The sequence below is a fragment of the Blennius ocellaris genome (genome assembly GCF_963422515.1).
Source record: "Blennius ocellaris genome assembly, chromosome: 5".
NCBI classification, from domain to species: Eukaryota; Metazoa; Chordata; class Actinopteri; order Blenniiformes; family Blenniidae; genus Blennius; species Blennius ocellaris.
The window spans coordinates 11,023,338-11,041,973 of record NC_137654.1 but is presented as its reverse complement, the minus strand read 5'-3'; the positions used below and the strand labels follow the sequence as shown (position 1 = coordinate 11,041,973).

The 18,636-nt window shown below is 40.7% G+C and overlaps 1 protein-coding gene across 3 annotated transcripts in view; it reads left to right on the top strand.

Moving 5' to 3' along the window:
• Positions 1-9,150, top strand: part of acot7 (acyl-CoA thioesterase 7) — a gene marked incomplete at its 5' end in the record, with an annotated part of 57,533 nt that extends 48,383 nt beyond the window's left edge. For all 3 annotated transcript variants that reach the window (XM_080496251.1, XM_080496250.1, XM_080496249.1), the window contains one exon: positions 7,650-9,150. In XM_080496251.1, coding sequence (XP_080352377.1) covers positions 7,650-7,754 — 105 coding nt within the window. In that variant the 3' untranslated portion in view covers positions 7,755-9,150. The remainder of the gene's footprint in view (positions 1-7,649) is intronic.
• Positions 9,151-18,636: the final 9,486 nt, after the last annotated feature.

Genomic DNA, 18,636 nt, shown 5'->3' with positions numbered 1-18,636 from the left:
GGGGGGGGGAGGGGTGGGTGGTGGGGGTGGGGGGGGGTGGGTGGGGTTGTAGATGGGCTGTCACTAATGTAAGCATACTGTGGGCAGTGCTGAAGTGGGCCATGAGGACAGCATGCGCGGGGAGGGCGTCGGGGAAATCCTTGGCTGTTTGCAGCAGTATGTTGGACAAATACTTAAAAAATATACATGCATGGAGATAACCCCAAACGTCTGCTGGCGCCTTTAACTGGTGTTTTGTTTGTCTATTTCTGGTGAATTTATCGGGGAAGCCGATTTCCTGACCTCAAGGTTAGAAAGACGTCTTGTTACTTGGAGCCCGGTGCATGCTGGGTACCAGCTGGTGGCAGAAGATGGTGGATGGACTGTGGTTGAGTGCAGGTTATGAATGGGTATTAGTGTATGAATGAAAAGATGGCTGATTGTCTTTACATCTTGCTGTTTCTGTTTTTTCTTCCTGTGCATGTCTTTTCATCTGGTCTTCTTTGACTCCATCCCTCGCTTCATCTCCTTGCCTCTGTTCGCGACTCCCAGCATCTCCCACTTCTTCTGTCTTCTTGCTGTTATCCCTTTCTTACCCTCCTTTCTTCATTGCCACTCCCTCCTTCTCCGCCGTCCTCCCTCCTCGCTGGCAGGGACTCAGCTGGCCTCCCTTGACACGAAAACAAGCCCGGTTGTCAAGGCAACCTCCTGTAGTCCACATGAAGTGATGCACATTTATTTTTAGATGCCTCCCATTCAAGACAATAAGAAACGAGTTAACGGGTGCACTCGTGCCGGAGCGACATATATTTCGGACTCTGTGATTGTCTGACGTGCCACACAGAGGCTGAACTGACGTCCATTGTGAGCACAGCTCCGTCCATGAAACTGCAGTAAATTATGAATGCCGGGGGATTTTCACCATACATTATTCATGCACGTGCATGGAAGCCAATACATGTGTGTATACATTCACAACCAAACCTTACATATCCATATTGTTTTATTCATTGAGCTGAGACAATACAAGGATTATGCATTTTTGGTAAATTTCAGTGTATTTAGGTTCTATTGGTACTTGATCAGTTTTTGTTCTTAGGAGCCATCAGAAATCAATCTTTTTTAATATTCATAGAAAGGCTCAACACAAATATGAGGACTTTATCTCTGATAGGGCTTTTTCTTAACATTTCTTTACCATTATCACCAAGTATGTTCTGTTTGGCTAAAGTCTTTGAACCTGTCAAATCACCACTTCTCAAAACACTTCAAAAACCAGAAGAAATGTCTTTATTGTTAATGAGTAAAAAATGGACTCCATTTATTTCAAAAAATCTTTTTTTAAATAACACTGCCAAATTATTTTTGAACTTCGGTAAGTGAATCAGCTTTTTACAACTTAAAAGACAATCATGACCAATTACTCCAAGCAAATGTCTCTGCTGATTAAGTTGCTGGTGTTGTATGAACTATTTCTCCTCTTGATATTTTAGCAGAACATAATTTACAGTCTGTCTTACTTCTCTCATTCTCATTACTATTAAAGAATCTCGGCGGACGTCGCTTCTGGTCTCTTGCGTACCCGCGGGCCACATTGCTGACGCATGATGTCATGTAGTACTCGCTGGGTTGTATCAGGGATTCTTTCAGTATAAGTACAAGTACTGCGTACAAGTACAGGGTCAGAGTACAAGTACTCTGACCCGATACTGGTATCAGTATCTGTGCATCCCTATTATTTTTATAGCATATTGTTCTCTGCACACAGATGTATGTGGTTTCATTACAAAAACAACCAACAGCATCCACTAGTGGCCCTACATGCTAACTACATCATTTTCAGATATTTTGTCATTTACACTTTCAAAATGTTACAGTGAAAATGTGAAACTTTTCCAAAACGAAAATGCAAAAAATTATGGGTTTTTACTTGAAACGTTCTCGGGCCTACGTGTTGCTCTTAATCCAATCAGTGACACAAACTGCTTTATTGTGCAAAAGTAACGTTAACCTGTGCAACCACGGTACGTTCAGTAAATAAATAAACAATTAATTTCAACTTTATTTATATAGCACCACACACAACACCATCATTTCTAGGCGCTAAACAAAGCAAACTAACAACCAAGATGTTTTGTTTTTGGTGTTTATGTTCAAGAAAGATGCTTTTCGAGCCCTACATGGTCAAGCCCCTCCTTACATTGCTGACCTCATGAAGCCCTACAGCTCAACTCGGAGCCTGAGATCGTCTGGGCTGAACTTGTTATTGGTTCCATGTACCTGTTTTAAAACTCGGGGAGACCGATCATTCAAAGCCGCCACACCCCAACTTTGGAATGAACTCCCACTCGATCTGCGCTCTCTTGACGCAATAGACATCTTTAAAAAGCGCCTACACACACATTTATTTAGAAAAGTATTCTAGTCCAATCTTGTCACACTGTCACCGACTGTCAACACTTTGTTTTGTTTTTAAGATGATTCCTTACCGACTTCTACTATCGGCATATGTTCTGTTTTGAAGATGTTTTCTTATCTGTCTTACTGCGATGCACTTTATGACTCTGTGCCTGTGATTGTTGGAATCTGGTGTGTTTTGAAGATGTTTTCTTATCCATTTATACTGTGAAGCACTTTGTGACACTTGTGTCTGTGAAAAGCGCTATATAAATAAAATGTACTTACTTATTTACTTACTTCTTCCCTTTTAAACCACAAGACTGCAGATTTTAAGCCTTGGGAAAAGATCTTGCCATTCTACCTCGAGGCTACAAACAAAACGCGAAACTTTTCAATGCTGCTGTTGCTGAAACTGTGACGGAGAACAGATTATAGAAAGGTCTGTTTACACAATGAGCTCCAGCCAGAGCAAATGGCAACAGCATGAAATAATAAATGTCTTGCCTGATCCTCTAACATGTCCTAATTTGTGTATAATTCACTCTCTTTCTCTGTCACACACCAACTTTTATCATGTTAGCAGGCAGGGTCCCGACAGTCCAGATGGCTGTTGTGTGTCTTGAGCCAGTTTCTTCCAGCATTTTACCACATTTGGCAATGAAGACTGATGCCCGAGGACCACAAGTACAGCAGCTCGTGCCAACACAAACCCCTTGGTATTTTACTGGCATTGTTTGAGCAATTACTTCACAAGTGTTGCCCCTCTTCCATGTTCAAACCGTTTGGTTTGTGACACTCTGTTCACTTGTCCTGCTGACGGCCGGCCAATGAGCCCCGATCGAACAGCTGTTTGTCTTTCAGTCTGTGGTCCGTCTTCCTCTTCATTCCCAGCGGAAATCGTTTCGGGAGATATTTCATCGGCTCAAGTGCTGCCATTCACAAGTGAAAAGGATGTTTTGTTCTGTCGTTGTTGTTTTTTTAAATAATTTTTTAGGGGTCATAACAGTTGTTTTCTTCTCGTCTGATTACAATGTGGCTCAAGCAATAGCAGTGTCAGTCTGTCAGGTCACTTCCCCAATTTGGGCCAGACTGAAATATCCCAAATCCGATTGAGGCCCTGTTTACACGACCATGTTTCACTTGACAACACCGGATACAGTGGAGCCGCACACTGGTGCCATGTAAATGAACCCCCCCCCAAAAGTGAAGAAAGTTTTGAGGATACACTCGTAATCGTTGTTGTGTAAACAGGGCTTGAGCCAGGTTGACTTGACCTTTTGCTCTCACAACTGTGGTTTCCAGTAAGTGAATCCCACAGAATCAGGTGACGATGTACTTTCCATCAAACACTTCAGCTTGACCTTTGTGGTTTTGAATGAAATCAGATGGACGGATGGAATATCTGCAAAGAGTACATTATTTGATAGTGTAACTGCTGCTTTAACTGACTTTTTTTTTGTACACTGCTCCTTGTGCTTTAAAAGATATTAAATCAGGGAAAAACATTATTTTACTAGGTTGCTACCAACACACTGTCATGATTATTATTTAAATGAGCTGTTATGTGAAGGTCTTTTTCCAGCCTGAAAGTCACAGTAGGAAAATTAGATAAGAGAAATTCAAGTGAGACACCTATAAGTTTGACAGGTCGTGTTCTGAGATCCTGTCTAATTATAGTTATTTGACTGGAGCTGCTGTGGGAATACCAATTACGTGGGGGACATCAAAAGGACATTTTGGTGACAGTGAGTTGTGCAAATGCAATTTTTATGAGCAGTAACATCATAAATATGGCCTTATTGTGAAGTGCAGCGATAGATGTAATGATGTACAAGAATGTGGGAGCAGAAACTTTCAGCACTGATACGCCTCAGTAACATTACACGCTATTATTAAAATACATAGGGAGTGATAAGTCTATTTTAGCACCTGAATAATCCCAATAATTACTTTCAAAATGTTTTAGCTTGTGTTGGGCTGGAATCGATTTTTAAAGACAGGCTGCCAGTGAGTTTTCTTCCTTTTCAAGTGATGTAACGCTGTCGTCTGCTCCTATTCTGAAAACCATCTTTTTACAATAATAACAACAATTGGAACAGTTTGATCTTTTATTACTTTTGTTTATTTACTGAAAAAAAATAGTTTTGTATGGTTACTAAAAAGTCATTCCATGGTAATTCTGCTTTAACAATTGATAGACGATAGTGTAACAGTGTACAAATGTCAATATGTCAATAGCCATAGTCAGTTACTGTCATGTTTTTACATGCCAGTCTCAGGTCGAATGGCTGTTTACTGTTAGCCGTAGTCAGGTATACAGTTTCTTTTAATGAGTTTGTTCATTAACCCACCTCGAGCTGAAACCCCATATGGCTTTAAAAGTGTAATTAAATAACAGTCGAGTCCTCAAGGGCCTGAGTGACAGGGAGGAGGGGGAGGACGTGGGGGCTGAAGGAGAAAAACAATGAGAGTAAATGGAATAAACAGCCTGAAGACAATGCCATTACATATAATACAATCTCTAATAGAAGACACTTTGACTTTATTGTATTACCCTCTACTGATCAATAGTCGTCTTAATGTGTTCTAATATAATTTGGTTAGAGAGCTGCCGTTCTTCTGAATGGTTGGGCTTGTGAGGAAATAATTTTCAAATTAATTCTGTGTTTCATGAAGATGATGGATGTCTGCGGCTCACACTCTAGAGCTGCTAAAGCAGGATGATTAATAAAGCCTGCGTTAAGTGTGGGGATCCTGCAGACATCTTACCTGAACTAATGTTAATGATACTGAAAAGACCCTGTAGATTTAGTTTTATGTTCCTCAAAATGAGTTAACGAGGTAAATGTTCCTGTCTGATTGTATACAGAGTCAAATGTTTGGGCAGCTGTTGGCCTTTATACGTGGCTACACATAATTGTTGATGTGATTTGTTCACAAACATGCACGATATCACAAATTCACCATGACTAGTAGCTAGCAACCATTATCACCTATTGTCGTCGAGTGTGAACATATTTGTGATCTACAAACAACAACACGAAGGGGACACTCTTGTTCTTTGTTGTGCATATCAGGCCTAAATAAGAATTAATCTTAATTTTGGAGGGAAACTCGTTTTTATTTAAAATTATGCACTGGTCTCTCTCTTTCTCTTTTAAAAGTAAATGAACTGTAATCATTCATTACTTTCAGCTGAATGGCAGAACTGACTGAGCACTGCATTGGCTCTTATATAACCTGCACGTAACAAACACAATAACTCTTATGGCTGTATGCTCCTGAACCTGCTCCACGGATAATATAGTCCCACTGGTACTATGTTTGTACCTCAAATAATCTTACTGCTTCTCAGTCGTGACCTCCCGGGCTCATCGCTGCCATTTTTTTTTTTCTCACACTTGTTTCCACCGTGTCCTCTCCAGAAAGTTAAAAGTGCAATCTGTTGGCTTTGTCGCTGCTTTCTCTGCATTTAGGTTATCTATAATCTGCAGATCACATGGTGTGACCACAGGAAAGAAACTCCTCCAGAACGTATCGATAATGCAGGCATTCATCTTTCATATGCACTGTTTTACATGTGGGAAAAGCTTCCATACGATTGGCTTTTAAAGCAGCATGCAGATGAGGGTGTGGGTGAGCAGACGACACCACAGACACATGCGTTGACGCAGTCACTTAGGTGGTATTGTGGTTTAAGTCCTGATGTCGCAGGCAGTCGAATTAAACTGTACAGACGAGCAAGTGCAGCTTCCCATGAATCAACATCCGAACATAACTACAATCTTGAGTGAAGGTACAAACAGGTTACTCACATGCAGGTATGAAAGAGCTGCACAGCTGTGAGTGATATTGGCTGCAAGTTAAGATAAAACATCATAGAGTGGAAGCTTGTAGTCAAATGGGAAAACAGTAAAGGCACCACAGTATTTATTCATTTAATAAATATAGTATTTTTTTAATGGTATCTTGTTTGTTTAATCCTGTTTACTTTCGGTTGTACATTGGACTTCAATCTTGGTTTCTGAGATGAGGATTTAACAACTAATAATTTGATAATAGCCAATAATGTAATGAATTTAGTCGTTACTTTATTACTTCATTAGATTTTAAGACACTTGCCAATAGTGTAACCGGATATTGGAGGGCAATGATATAATCAGTTATTTAAGGAGAAGCATTTAAAGAAATAGTCTTTCAAAATGTAATTACTCTGACCAATGTTGTAACTATACATAAATAGTACTGCAGTTCTTAGGGAAAAAAAGGTTTTTTGCAGGTTTAGTGCAGTTTGCTTATGAAAAATAAAGTGGATGGGAGTTTATTGAGGATTCATACTATGCAGTACCCTATCAATTATGGTTGCGAAATATTTAACTATTTTATTATGTTATTGGCTTCATCGCATTGCAAAAGGCCACAATTATTACATTATTGACCATAATTACTTTATCTGTTTGCTCCTTGGGTCTTCAGGTATATTATGACTTTCAAAGTGTTTCCCGAGACAAACTTTCTGCCATTTGTCTTTTATTATATGGATTCTATCCATCCATCAGTCTTCTATATCTGATTTATCTTTATCTGCAAAGAGCAGTGTACCATACATCCACCCGGGACAGATTACCAGTCTTTAAGGGGAAACAGATGGAAAGACTCACTCACACCATCAGGCAACCTGTTAACAATGTCTTCTGATTGTGGAAGAAATCTGGGGAGAACATACGGACTCTATATAGAAAAGCCCCAATGTTGCTTTTTCTGTTAGAAGTGACGTCACCAACTCTTACGTCACCACCATGCAGGTTTCCTTCATCATAATTACCCTCACCACAGGAGGCTGTTGTGCCACTGATTTTCTGGTTTAAGGAGATAAAGCTGGGTCCCATTATACAATTTTACAATTTCTGTGGGATTCATAGAAAAAATTCAACTTGCTTGAAAACTCTTAGGTCCGCGAGGCAGTATTCAAAAATATAAAACATCTAATACTTTATATTCATATGTATTTCAAAATGAAGTGCTGACAGAAGAATGGTATGTCAATGCAAATCACCTCAGGCAGCTTTATTTTCATTTTTTTCTTTTTCAGTCTGTATTTCACCAGGAATGTGAACGGCAATCACAATAACACAGTTTGGGTAATCAGATCAGGCCTCCATGCCCACAGCTAATGTGATAACAGGAGAGGCAACATTCCAGTGCTGAATGTGTGTGATGATGAACGAGTCTGACAAGAACACGTTTTGTCCCGTTGTTTTTGTCTTCAGATTGAAGGAGAGGAGGAACGGAGGCGTTTCGAAGAGGGCAACGCTCGCTACCTCCAGAGCAAAGCAAAGAGACAGAAAGAGGCAGAAAAGCAGCGCCAGCAGTGACTCCCGATTTAAACACCTGCAGCGACCATATATAATCCCCACGTAACGTAAACAGTATGAAGGATGAAGTCTCCTCTTTCCTGCTCAGTGATTGTAGCCTCCTGCTAAAACTAGACCTGTGATCTTTTCTTTCCTGTGCTGCACACCAAAGTGTCCACTTATGGTTGTACATGTATTTAACAGTAAACGGTACATACAGTGTTTAATGTTGGGAATATTGTGTCTCCTAATGATGATTTGAATATGGGGCTATTAAAGCAGCAATTTTACTTGTGTTTAAAATGTTAAATTGTGTGTGTGTGTGTGTGTGCGTGCGTGCGTGCGTGCGTGCGTGTGTTTGCTCAGAAGTGTACCACACAGATTTGTTTATCAGATTTAGATTTTGTGCCTACTCAGATTTGTAAGTGCGTGATCAAATGTGCCTGTAAGTGAGGAAAACCAAATGCAGTGAGCTCATTTCAATCCCACTGCTGGCATGTCTAAACTTTAGTCCCAAAAAACTCCAAGTTGGTTAGGTACAGAATAACACACAATTCACTTAGTGCATGTGCTTTCATCAATATGTGTATGCTATTGGATTAACCTATAAAGTGCAATGTCTGCCATATTTGAAAAGGTGGCACAGCCTTCAGCAGAGATGCTGCTGTTGTGGACTTTGCTATAAGATGTTTTTTGTGTTGTACATCACATTTTGATTTTAGGACCAATCATCTCCTTGATTATGTTTATTGTGCTAATAATATTTGCTCTAACAGAAACAGAGCTAATAACAGTTGCAGCTGATCATTCTCATGTAAACAGGGTCTGAAACACACAAAACTCCTCATTTAAATGGGGTTGTTTGCATGTTTTCACTCATGGTGGTGTTCTTAGTACTTCACCTGCAAACTGAGCGTGCAGTCTATTTTCCTGCACATGCAATTTATCATGCTTTATGCATGAGCTTATTAAATCAGGCTTTTAGTGTCGTGAAGGCAAAGGAGACCCAGTAAGAATAGCAAAACAGACATACCCAACTCTGACCGGGTGAGGTGTTCGCCGAAGCTATAGGTGACTTAGTCCTTGTTGGCACACACAAATTCTATTATTCAGGAACAAATCTAATTACACACTCTCTAATTTTGCACACAAATCAAAGTACACACAAATAAATCTCATGAGAGACTCATGAATATCATCAAATCACGTTACATCTCTCCACAGGCACGCACAAGTCACTTTGCGACTATAATAGCCCCATACATAAAAGTAAGTGTGTGTAAAAGAAAAATACTATTTTGCTCACTGAATATATTTTTTTTCAATATGAAGACTTTGTGATCTTGTCAGTGAAAAGTGATAGTCTGAGCGAAAAGGAAATGATGGTTAAGTGAGTGAATAATACTGAATAAAAGATCCAAGCACTAGTCTGGGCTCCTGTCCTTTCTAGTTTGATGCTGCTGCTGCTGCTGATGATGATGATGATGAAGAAAAAGATGAAGACGATGATGATCATGTCATTGTCTTAAGCATGCTTTGGCAGCGGGGGCACACGCTATCCATCTTTTCAGCACTGTGTCTTTCACAGAGAAATCATTGGAGCTCGGGGGGTTTTGACTCAGCTCGCTTCTCTTCTGCTTCCCCACCCCCTCCTTCCTCTCTGCTCCCATCTTCCTCCTCCTCCTCCTCCTCCTCCTCCTCCTCTGCCTGCCTGTCTGTCACACTCTGACTCCAGCGTTCACTCTGCCTCACCATACTCTCCCTCTCCCCTGCTTACCAACATGTCCTCCTCTGTCCCCGTTCTCCTGTAATGTCACTTTCCCGCTCCTCTCCTTCGCTCTGTTTCTCCTCCCGTCTGCTCCTCCGTTTCATCCCCCGATCCATCTTGCTCTCCTCGTCTCCACATCACATGACAAGATTCCTCACTGCCTGGTAAAAACCAGAAATGGGAAGAGGGAAAAAAAAAAAGAGTGTCCCTGTCATTTTCTTTGCATGTGCTTCTTCTGCATGTGTGCACAAGACACGTTGAGGAAGAGAAATTCTGTGGCTGGCAGATCGATATCCACATGCCCGTGTCAGGGCAGGAGAATGTGATTATATACGAGCTGTGGAAAAAAAAATTGCTTGTTCACTTGTATTTCATTTCATATTTACACTCCTGGAGTAGAATCTTTTTTTTTTTTTTTTTTTTTACAAGAGGAATTGGTTTCACCCAGCGCTCAGATCAAAACCCAGTGAAATATGAAGATTAAAGCCTGGAAAGTGAACTCAGCACAGAACAGAATGCAACACACATCTGAACCTTTGTATCTCGCCTTTCTCTTTGCTCCTTTGTTCCTCCTCGTGCATGTTTTTCTTACATAGACAGAAACTGATTTGTCATTGGATCTTGAAGGTTATTGTTTTCTCTCTGTCCCTCCAGCCAGCGCAGTATGTGTGCTTTTCATTTCCCCCATGAAAATAAAGTTAGGCCCAAGCTGTACCGGGGGGATATGTCTATTTTTAACCCCGGTGAAGTCAAGGCATCTTGTGGGAGAGGGAGCACACAGGGAGGCAGAACACAATACAGAGAGAGAGGATGCATCTCACATGGCAAGACAAGACTTCTGGGAAATATGACCTCATTGCAAAGCCTCATGTACAACAGTTACATCAGTGACGGTGATTCTTGATTGCCACCCGCTCTGAAACCACAGTGGAAACTGTATAATTTCTCATCATTCACAAGAATGTTCATTACTGTCCTCAGCCATTTTTTCAGCTGGCAGCAGCTGGCTTTTATATGTACAGACACAATATGGTAACCATGGTTACTTATTTGGCAGACCAGACTTAAAATGGAAGAGATGACATGATCAGAAATAGATATTTCTCCTCGCGATAGCAGCAAATTGAAGTCGGCTTTCGACTACTTGAGTTTCATATGAGATTAATCTCGGACTGTTCCATGCATGAACTGTAGTGTGACGCTAAAGACACCTGAAGAGGCTACAAGTTAAAGTGCTCTTCCAACTAAAGACAACAATTAATGAAATGAAAGCAAAAAGCTGTTTTCATGCTTCCTCTCATGTCTTTGCATGCAAATGAGGAGCAAGCAGCGCCCTCGCTGCTTCATTGCGGTGCCGAGAGACCGACACAGCCCCTTAGATGAATGATCCTCTGGTGCAGCACAGAAACCATTAAGGAGTCCGAGGGAAGGATGAATGATAAAGTGACCTGGTCTTCACAAATCTCTCAGCTTTCATTACTTGAGTGGCCTTCTTTGTATTTCCTCCTCGTGCCGCTCCACCACAAGAACGTCTCGTCAGTCTTTTATCCTGGCAGCAGTCGTTGCGCTCCCTCGCGAGATAAGACACGGAAACCTGAACCGTGCACACATTTAGGCTTCAAGGTCACCCGTGAAAATAAGTTTGTCGATATCTGTGTGAGAAAAAAAGACAGCACTCTCTCGTTTTGTTGGCAAGAGTTGCGGATGCTTCAGGACTAAAACGTCACAGAAAAGTGGAGAAAACCCAATGTTAGTCAGAGCTTCATCTTTCTGTAACGCTGGTTTTTCCTGGAACTCTTTCACACGGCAGCGGTGTGAGCCCTACATTCAGCCACCCTGTGTTATTTGGGCTCAGAGCCAGCAGGGTTTTCCTTGCAGAGGCGTAGGTAATGGGCTGTACTTTGTCTGGCCCGGAACCACCACCTTTTTTTTTTTTTCCCAGTCTCGGCAGACCTCACTGGAAGCTGCTAAATTGGCCTACCTCGAAAACTCCTCTGCAATCCTGAGCGGCGGTAGAGAACTAGATAGTTGGAGTGCATCAACAGGACATTAACAAACAGTGTTAAGTGCGAAGGAGCTGCTGTGTTTATGCTCGTGTGTATGTGAGTGTGATGTGGAGTGAGACAGTGGCGCTCACGGTGAGAGAGGGGGCAACCCAGTGCCAGTGGAGCCAGTGGGCGGGAATGCCTTCTGTTAGTTTTTACTTCCAGGTCACTTGGCATCGCACAAACTCCGGCTCTCCTGCTTGTTCAGTTCTAATGATAGACATATACGAACGACTGATGCGCAGAATTGCAGGGAAACGTTTGGTAGAAACCTAAATCAGTGTACATACCATAATAATCATTTCATCAGAGTAAAGTCCCCTGGAGCTCCAGTAGGAGCTTCGAGTTTGTTTGTTTTGGGTTTTTTTTGCATGTGTGTCAACGTGACCTCTGCGCATCCACACTGAGAGTCGATCTCGTCTTTTCACAGCATCCCAGAGAGCAAAATATTATTTCTGGCAATCGGTTGAACACAATGTGTTTGTTTTATGTTTCACTGCCGCAACAAGTTCTCCCAAATTCGAAGAAGAGAGTACATGTTTGCTTTAATTATAAGGTACATAAATAAACCATGCATAAGAGGCCTTATTGCATTCATTATGCCAATAAGAAGTACTCAACTGCTTCAGTAGGAATACATTAAAATACACTTTATCATTCTGTAGGGAATTTCCTTTTGAGCATGCAAGTGCATCAAGAAATAAACATATAGAATTTTGTACAAAGCAGTATATGATGTTCTGGGGATCTTTCAGTCTTGAGTTTGCATGTTCTCACAGTGCATGCCTGGAGTTTTCCTCCTCCCTAGTCCATAAACACGCCTATGAAAATTAGCAGGGGTCGACCAAATTCTCAATGGAGGATGATCAACTTGTTAAGAGGCTCACAAGCCACTTCTCAATGAAATGAAGCAGTGCACATGTAGACAACGACACAGAGCAAAGCAAAACACATTGCGGCAAAGTTATGAAGTGTATATTTGATACACGGTGGCAGCCAAACTGCAGCGTGTCATACAAATGTATTAAAACTCTTTTTTTGCACAAGCTTTTCTGGAAGGGCTGTCAGAATCAGCTTTTTTTTTCCTGTGCAGGACACCAGAATTAATTGATTTCCTCTGTCACTGTGTAAATGGTTCACTAACTCATGCAGCCTTCAGCCGATTTGTTAAACCAGTCCTGACTCACTTTATTCTGACAATTTAATGAACACTTTAAAAAGTCTATAAGAAAAATGTAGATGAGAGCCAACTCCTGCAGAGTCATGCTGTTTAAATGTAAAACTGCTGTTATCTGAGAGGAAAAGGTGTTTTAAGCAGGCTTTATGTGCACTTTATGTTCACTTTGAAGCGACGAGCAAATCACAAAGAGCAACTTTCCGCTCTTCTCCCTTCACAGCTGTCGCTCTTTGTGTTCTGTTCCGCACACCTATTGGTTGCTTGCACAATCAGCGTTCACTCTTTCATCTCGTTTCCATCTTTTCAAAGTGTGTTTTCATCAAAAGGGTCTTTTTACCGCAAATACATTTGTTGGACATTTTAGGGGAACTCTGAACCAAAAGGAGATTCTGTCAGTGTCGCATTTATAAAGTAAAACATGGAGACGGTTCACCAGTGCAGTGTTAATTGCAGTTACAGGTCAGCAACATTTCTCTTCAACTGTGTGAAATTCCAGCACATCTTATGAGCTGTTAACACTGAAATCTCAACATCATTTCGCTCCTGAGAAAACCTCTTCTTTCTCACATTTCTTTCAACTCTGTTATTCCCCTTCTAGCACATTTATTCTGCAGATGCTCATTTTGTAGAATTTAAATTTTTTTTTTAACATCTTTTGTTATTTATACCCAGAGTGGTAATCTAATTACCTTCTCTGTCAAGTTAGTAATTTGTGCAGTTCATATGATTTCTTCCAAAATAGCAAAATGTAAGGGAATATTAGAATATGTGATAATTATTAATTAAGACACTGTTTTGGATTTTTATTTGTCTTCATAAAACCATAAACATGACCGTGTTTGGCTGCCTGTCTCATATTCTCACTTTGTGCACCTCATTGGTCCATATAATTTGGGTTTTCTGTCAGTTTCATGCCACATTGCATGGCATCTTATTGCATAACTGGTATGGAATGGTGTTTCTTTATACTAAACTGTATCATACCATGTTTTGGAACTGTGGGAGACAATCAGAGAAAACCCAAAGAGAACATGCAAACTCCAGATAGAAATTGCTGCTCCAGATTTAAGTGAAAAACCATCTCAACATCTCAGCCTGTGCTCCCAAACAGGATGGAAAAGATCGTCCAACGACGGGATGTAAACACATAATGTTTTGGGGTTTTTTTTGTAGATATTTGAACTGATTAGTATGATCTATTCTCAGTACACAACAGCCATCTAATATTGTACGTTTGTTGAAAGGTATCAAGGAAATACATGCTGGCTTGTTGGTACCTTTGAAATTTGGTAAAATAAGCTACTTAACCAGGGGTATAAAAACATTTTTTTTAGGTCAGGCACCAGAGACAGTCCAGTTTATAGTTGAGTGGCTTGAGGAACTAAAATAAAAACATAATAACCTGTAAGCAAAAACAACTGTTAAATGCTTCCCTTTGTTTCTTGAATACATTGTGAATATTCTACTTTTAATTGAGTATTGTATTGCCAGACACACACTGGTCTCTCAGCTGTTGTGTTAAGCCTGGTATCACTAAAACAGTGGGATCTCCAGTAAACAAACGACAAACACTTGGTTGTTTTGCTCATTTTTATTCCTTGTAAGGTCATCGAAAAATATTCTCTTGGGGACCAGTTTTGGCCTGAGGGCATTATCTACGATACTCTTTTAGTAAACTTTCTTTCACCCACAGTAACACAGCAAGGAATCCGCCTATATATGTTTTCCTCAGAGCAACATGGGTCTTTTATCAAAGCCCCAAATCTCTTTCTGTGGTTTGGCCTCAACTTTTCAAAAATATTCCGCCCTTACATAATAACAAAGTCAAACAGGCTAAATTTATTTGTTTGACAGGATGTGTTGTTTTTGTTGCAGTCCCATGTGATCTGATATGTAATCCCCGCTCCTCAGTGTAGCTTTAGGTACTGTAGTGCAAGTATTATTGGATCAGCTGTGAGGGCAGGGGACATTTCAGTCCTGCCTGAGTCTCTCTTTTTATGGCTCTTCAGCACTACACGGACACCTCCCAGGTGTGTGTGTGTGTGTGTGTGTGTGTGTGTGTGTGTGTGTGTGTGTGTGTGTGTGTGTGTGTGTGTGTGTGTGTGTGTGTGTGTGTCTTTAATGAATGGAAAAGAGGATCCATGCACTGCTCATCAGAGCACCCATCAAAAACAAATGTAAATGAATGCGGCTCTCATGGCAGCAACGCAAACAGAAGCACCAGAGGCCTCTCCGTTCATCTCGGCTCTGTTAGTTTTCTCACTGGGTACAATCTGGGCACAGAATCATCCGTGGAAGGAGTCTTACATAACAAGTCGCATAATGTCAATGAAAAGACCCATTTCAAGGAGCATGAATAACACGAGGGTAGAACGTACATTGATGTGATTGATAAAAGATGAGAAGGTGCACTGTATTCTTCTTCTTCTTCTTCTTCTGCACAATTATTAGAATAAAAATAATTGCAATGGTGCAGTTGAAGCCATCCCCTGTTTTCCTTGTCTTGGTGAAAGTACATGAAATGAAGTACCATAATTGAATTAACTAATTGAAAAATGACTCTTTAAAGCAGTGATTCTCAAACTTTGGGGTGTGCTTCAGCAACAGGACAAATTTTGGCATGAGAACGCCACAATGTGAAGAATCGTCTTGTAAAATAACAGTAAAGTGCTGGCAGCCGTGAGCCAGCACTGTAATGTTATTTCACATTATTATACTGTGAAATTACTTATCGTGATGAGCTAATTGTTACTGTATTGGTGAAATGCAGTATATTTATGTATTGTTTTTGTACTTATAGTAAAGTGCTAGAATTTGTGCTGCAATTGTGGAAGTTTCCAAACTGTTGACCAGTTCTGCTGTCTATTACAGTCTAATGTCTATTTTAATGTTTTTTTTTTGTTTGTTTTGTTTTGTATGTGTAGTTATTTTGCACGCCTTTAGTAAAAAGAAAAATACGCTATATTTCAGTTATTTTAATTTCCAGTTAAACTTAAAGTTTTCACTGTTGACCTTTCTCAGCAGCATTTTTATTTCCTGTTAATTTCTGAAACGGAATCCTGATGACAACAAATAACTGGATGATAAACCTTTTTTTTGTGTACTGAATCTGTTGTGTGTGAAGTGGATGGAGATTTTTTTCCAAGTAAACACTTGGAAGATATTTCGTGCTTGTCTTCGCAACACGCAGGAGCGGTCCTGGCTCCGTTCAATGCCGACCTCTTTTCCATGAATTATTTCTTATTGCGGTTCACTCCCACTGCCACGGAGAGCGTCTGGCGCGCGCACGAGCCTGGCGTGACGGGAGCGCGCGGCAGTCATGCCTCATCAGTCGCGCGACTCGCAGTCGAAAAATACAAGAACAATTCGGTCCATTCTCTGATATCGCCTCTTTCTCTGGAGACGCACCGCGACGCGCGTCGTGAATCAGAAACGTGCGCTTTTTTGGTTTGAAACCAAACCCGATTTTTCTTTTTCTATTAAATATTTTTTTTTTTCTGTACCCTGTCAATGAGACAAAAGAAGACAAGAAGATAGGAGAGGAGTGGAGCTGTGGAGGTGGAGGTGGTGTTTCGGGGCTCATCCTTCATCACCAGGTCATCCCTTTAACTTGACGCCGTGGACTCAGTTTGGGGATGTAACGCCACTTTACCGCTCCTTGGTTCATCCCCCCCGAAACAATGAGCCGTTAGGAACATCTTGTGAAAGGTAAGAGAGAATCAGCTGGTTACAATTATCTCACACTCAGCATGGCGATGAGCTCATTTATAGTGGATGTTTAAAAAACAAACAAAAAAAACCCCCACTAAAACAAACAAAAACATCCTGCAAGGCTTCGTCCAAACAGGTGGCAGCTGAAAGTACATGAATGCAAATGTATGAATTAAATACGCAGCATTCCTGTGGATGGAGATCTGACCTATATTGAGGATTGCATTAGTGCACATGGTAGTTATCTATAGATCGAGAATCAGCTTCATTCTCAGGCCGAATCGCAAGTATTTTATGCCATCATCTCGGTGCACTAAGTTAACTTAACTCTGTCTGATATAATCCTTTGTGCTGTAGGTCTGGATTGACATAGTTGATGGTTGAGAGTCTGTCAGTGTCAGTGAACAGTGCAGGTCAGAAGCTGTAGGCTGATTTATCAGTGACCATGCTGTAATCAACTATGCAAACTTGGGCAAAAATGTGTGTTATGCAAAGTTTCAGTTGTGCTTTTACTTCAAACCTTCAATGCTCCCTAATGGTTTAATTTTTTTTATCACCATGTAGGAAGTGTAGATTGGATTCTTTTTAATTGAAAAGATAGGCATCTTACATATTTTTCATAAATAACCACACAAAAAGACTAAAAACTGACTGGTACAAGTGGGTTTTGGAGAGAAAAATATAATTTAAAGGCATATAAAGATGTACACCTGAAAAACATTGACTTATGCACCTTTCAAATATGTCACAGACAAATGACATGCATCATGATTTACACCATCTTTTCTCTTTTAAAGAAATTAATTCAAACTTTTGACTTGACTAAATGGGAAATATCATAATCCAACTTTCTGAGGAGCTGATGTGTGATTTTTAAACGCTTCAAACTCCTCCTCATGTACCAGCGTCAACAGACCTCTTTCTACTGATGCTCATTATAGTGACTCAAAATGAACAAGAGACTGATCTCAAAATGTTCCAAACGCCACTTTAACACAGTCCCCATCAGACGAGCCACCTTGTAAAGAGGGGAGAGAGTGGATTACGTGCAGTCACAGGTCAGAGAGTGACCATGCAAGCCAGTGATCACTCCCCCCCCCCCCCCCCCCCCCCCCCCCCCCCCCCCCCCCCCCCCGCTCAGAGAAAGTGCTGCAGCCTTCATGACAGTTGCTGCTACACCACAAAACCTCTCCACAGATCTCAGTGTTTCGCGGGGCATGTGTGACATTTTGTTTGTCACACGTTGGGCTCTGTCATTTTGTGACAGCGTTAGCCTGCGTTCACACTCCTCTATTTTTCACTCACCCACAGCACATTGACCGCCTTCCTCCTCCTCGACAGCGTGGAGTAGTAATGTGACACTAATAGATGGAAACTGAGGCTTTATGAAGTAACGACAAGCCTTTAATTTGCACAAAGTAGTAGGCTAATGTACAACTTTACTCTTCCGACTGATTCAACCCAAACTACATGCTGCTTTCCAAGAGTATTGTTTAAAATTTTTTTTTTTTTAAATTCTTTCTGCCATATCCAGTGATCGGTGATCCAGCTACAAGTCATAGCTGGAGGTGGCTTAACATAAACAGGAAGAAAGCCTCAAGGGTTAGGTTTATGATGGAAAATTCCATTCTTTGGCCTGTAACAAGCTCAGCAAAGACAAACAAACACGTTTTCTGTCAGCACATATTAATATACCTTGTGATGTTTGAGTCCTTTTACATCTTTAGTGAATTTGTAGTTCAGCTTGACGCAGATTGCAGCAACATGTATTGTTACAGATTTATCTTTTTTGCTGTTATGAGTTACAGAAAAATTAAGAACAGGCTGTTAAATTTAGGGTCATAGTTAAAATTAGGGTCATAGATGGGAATGCTTGATGAATTCTGTTTCTATTGACATTTTATTGGTAACCAGTAGCACAGCAGCTGGCTCCTATAGGAGTTTGTTAATGCGTCTTTATGGTCTCTACATGATACAGTTTCATTCTAAAACGTATAAAGTTGTTAACCCACTCTGGATATGTCTCTCATCAGAGAGAAAGTTATATTTAAAAGGTTTTAACAGTGAACAAAACCACAATAAGGAGGCCTTGTGTTTTGTTTTATTTTTTGTCTGAATTATGAAGAAAAGGACCCAGCAGGCTCATTTGATCCATGCTGCAAACGCCAGTTTCTATTTATGGCTATGGCTTCTTCCACCTTG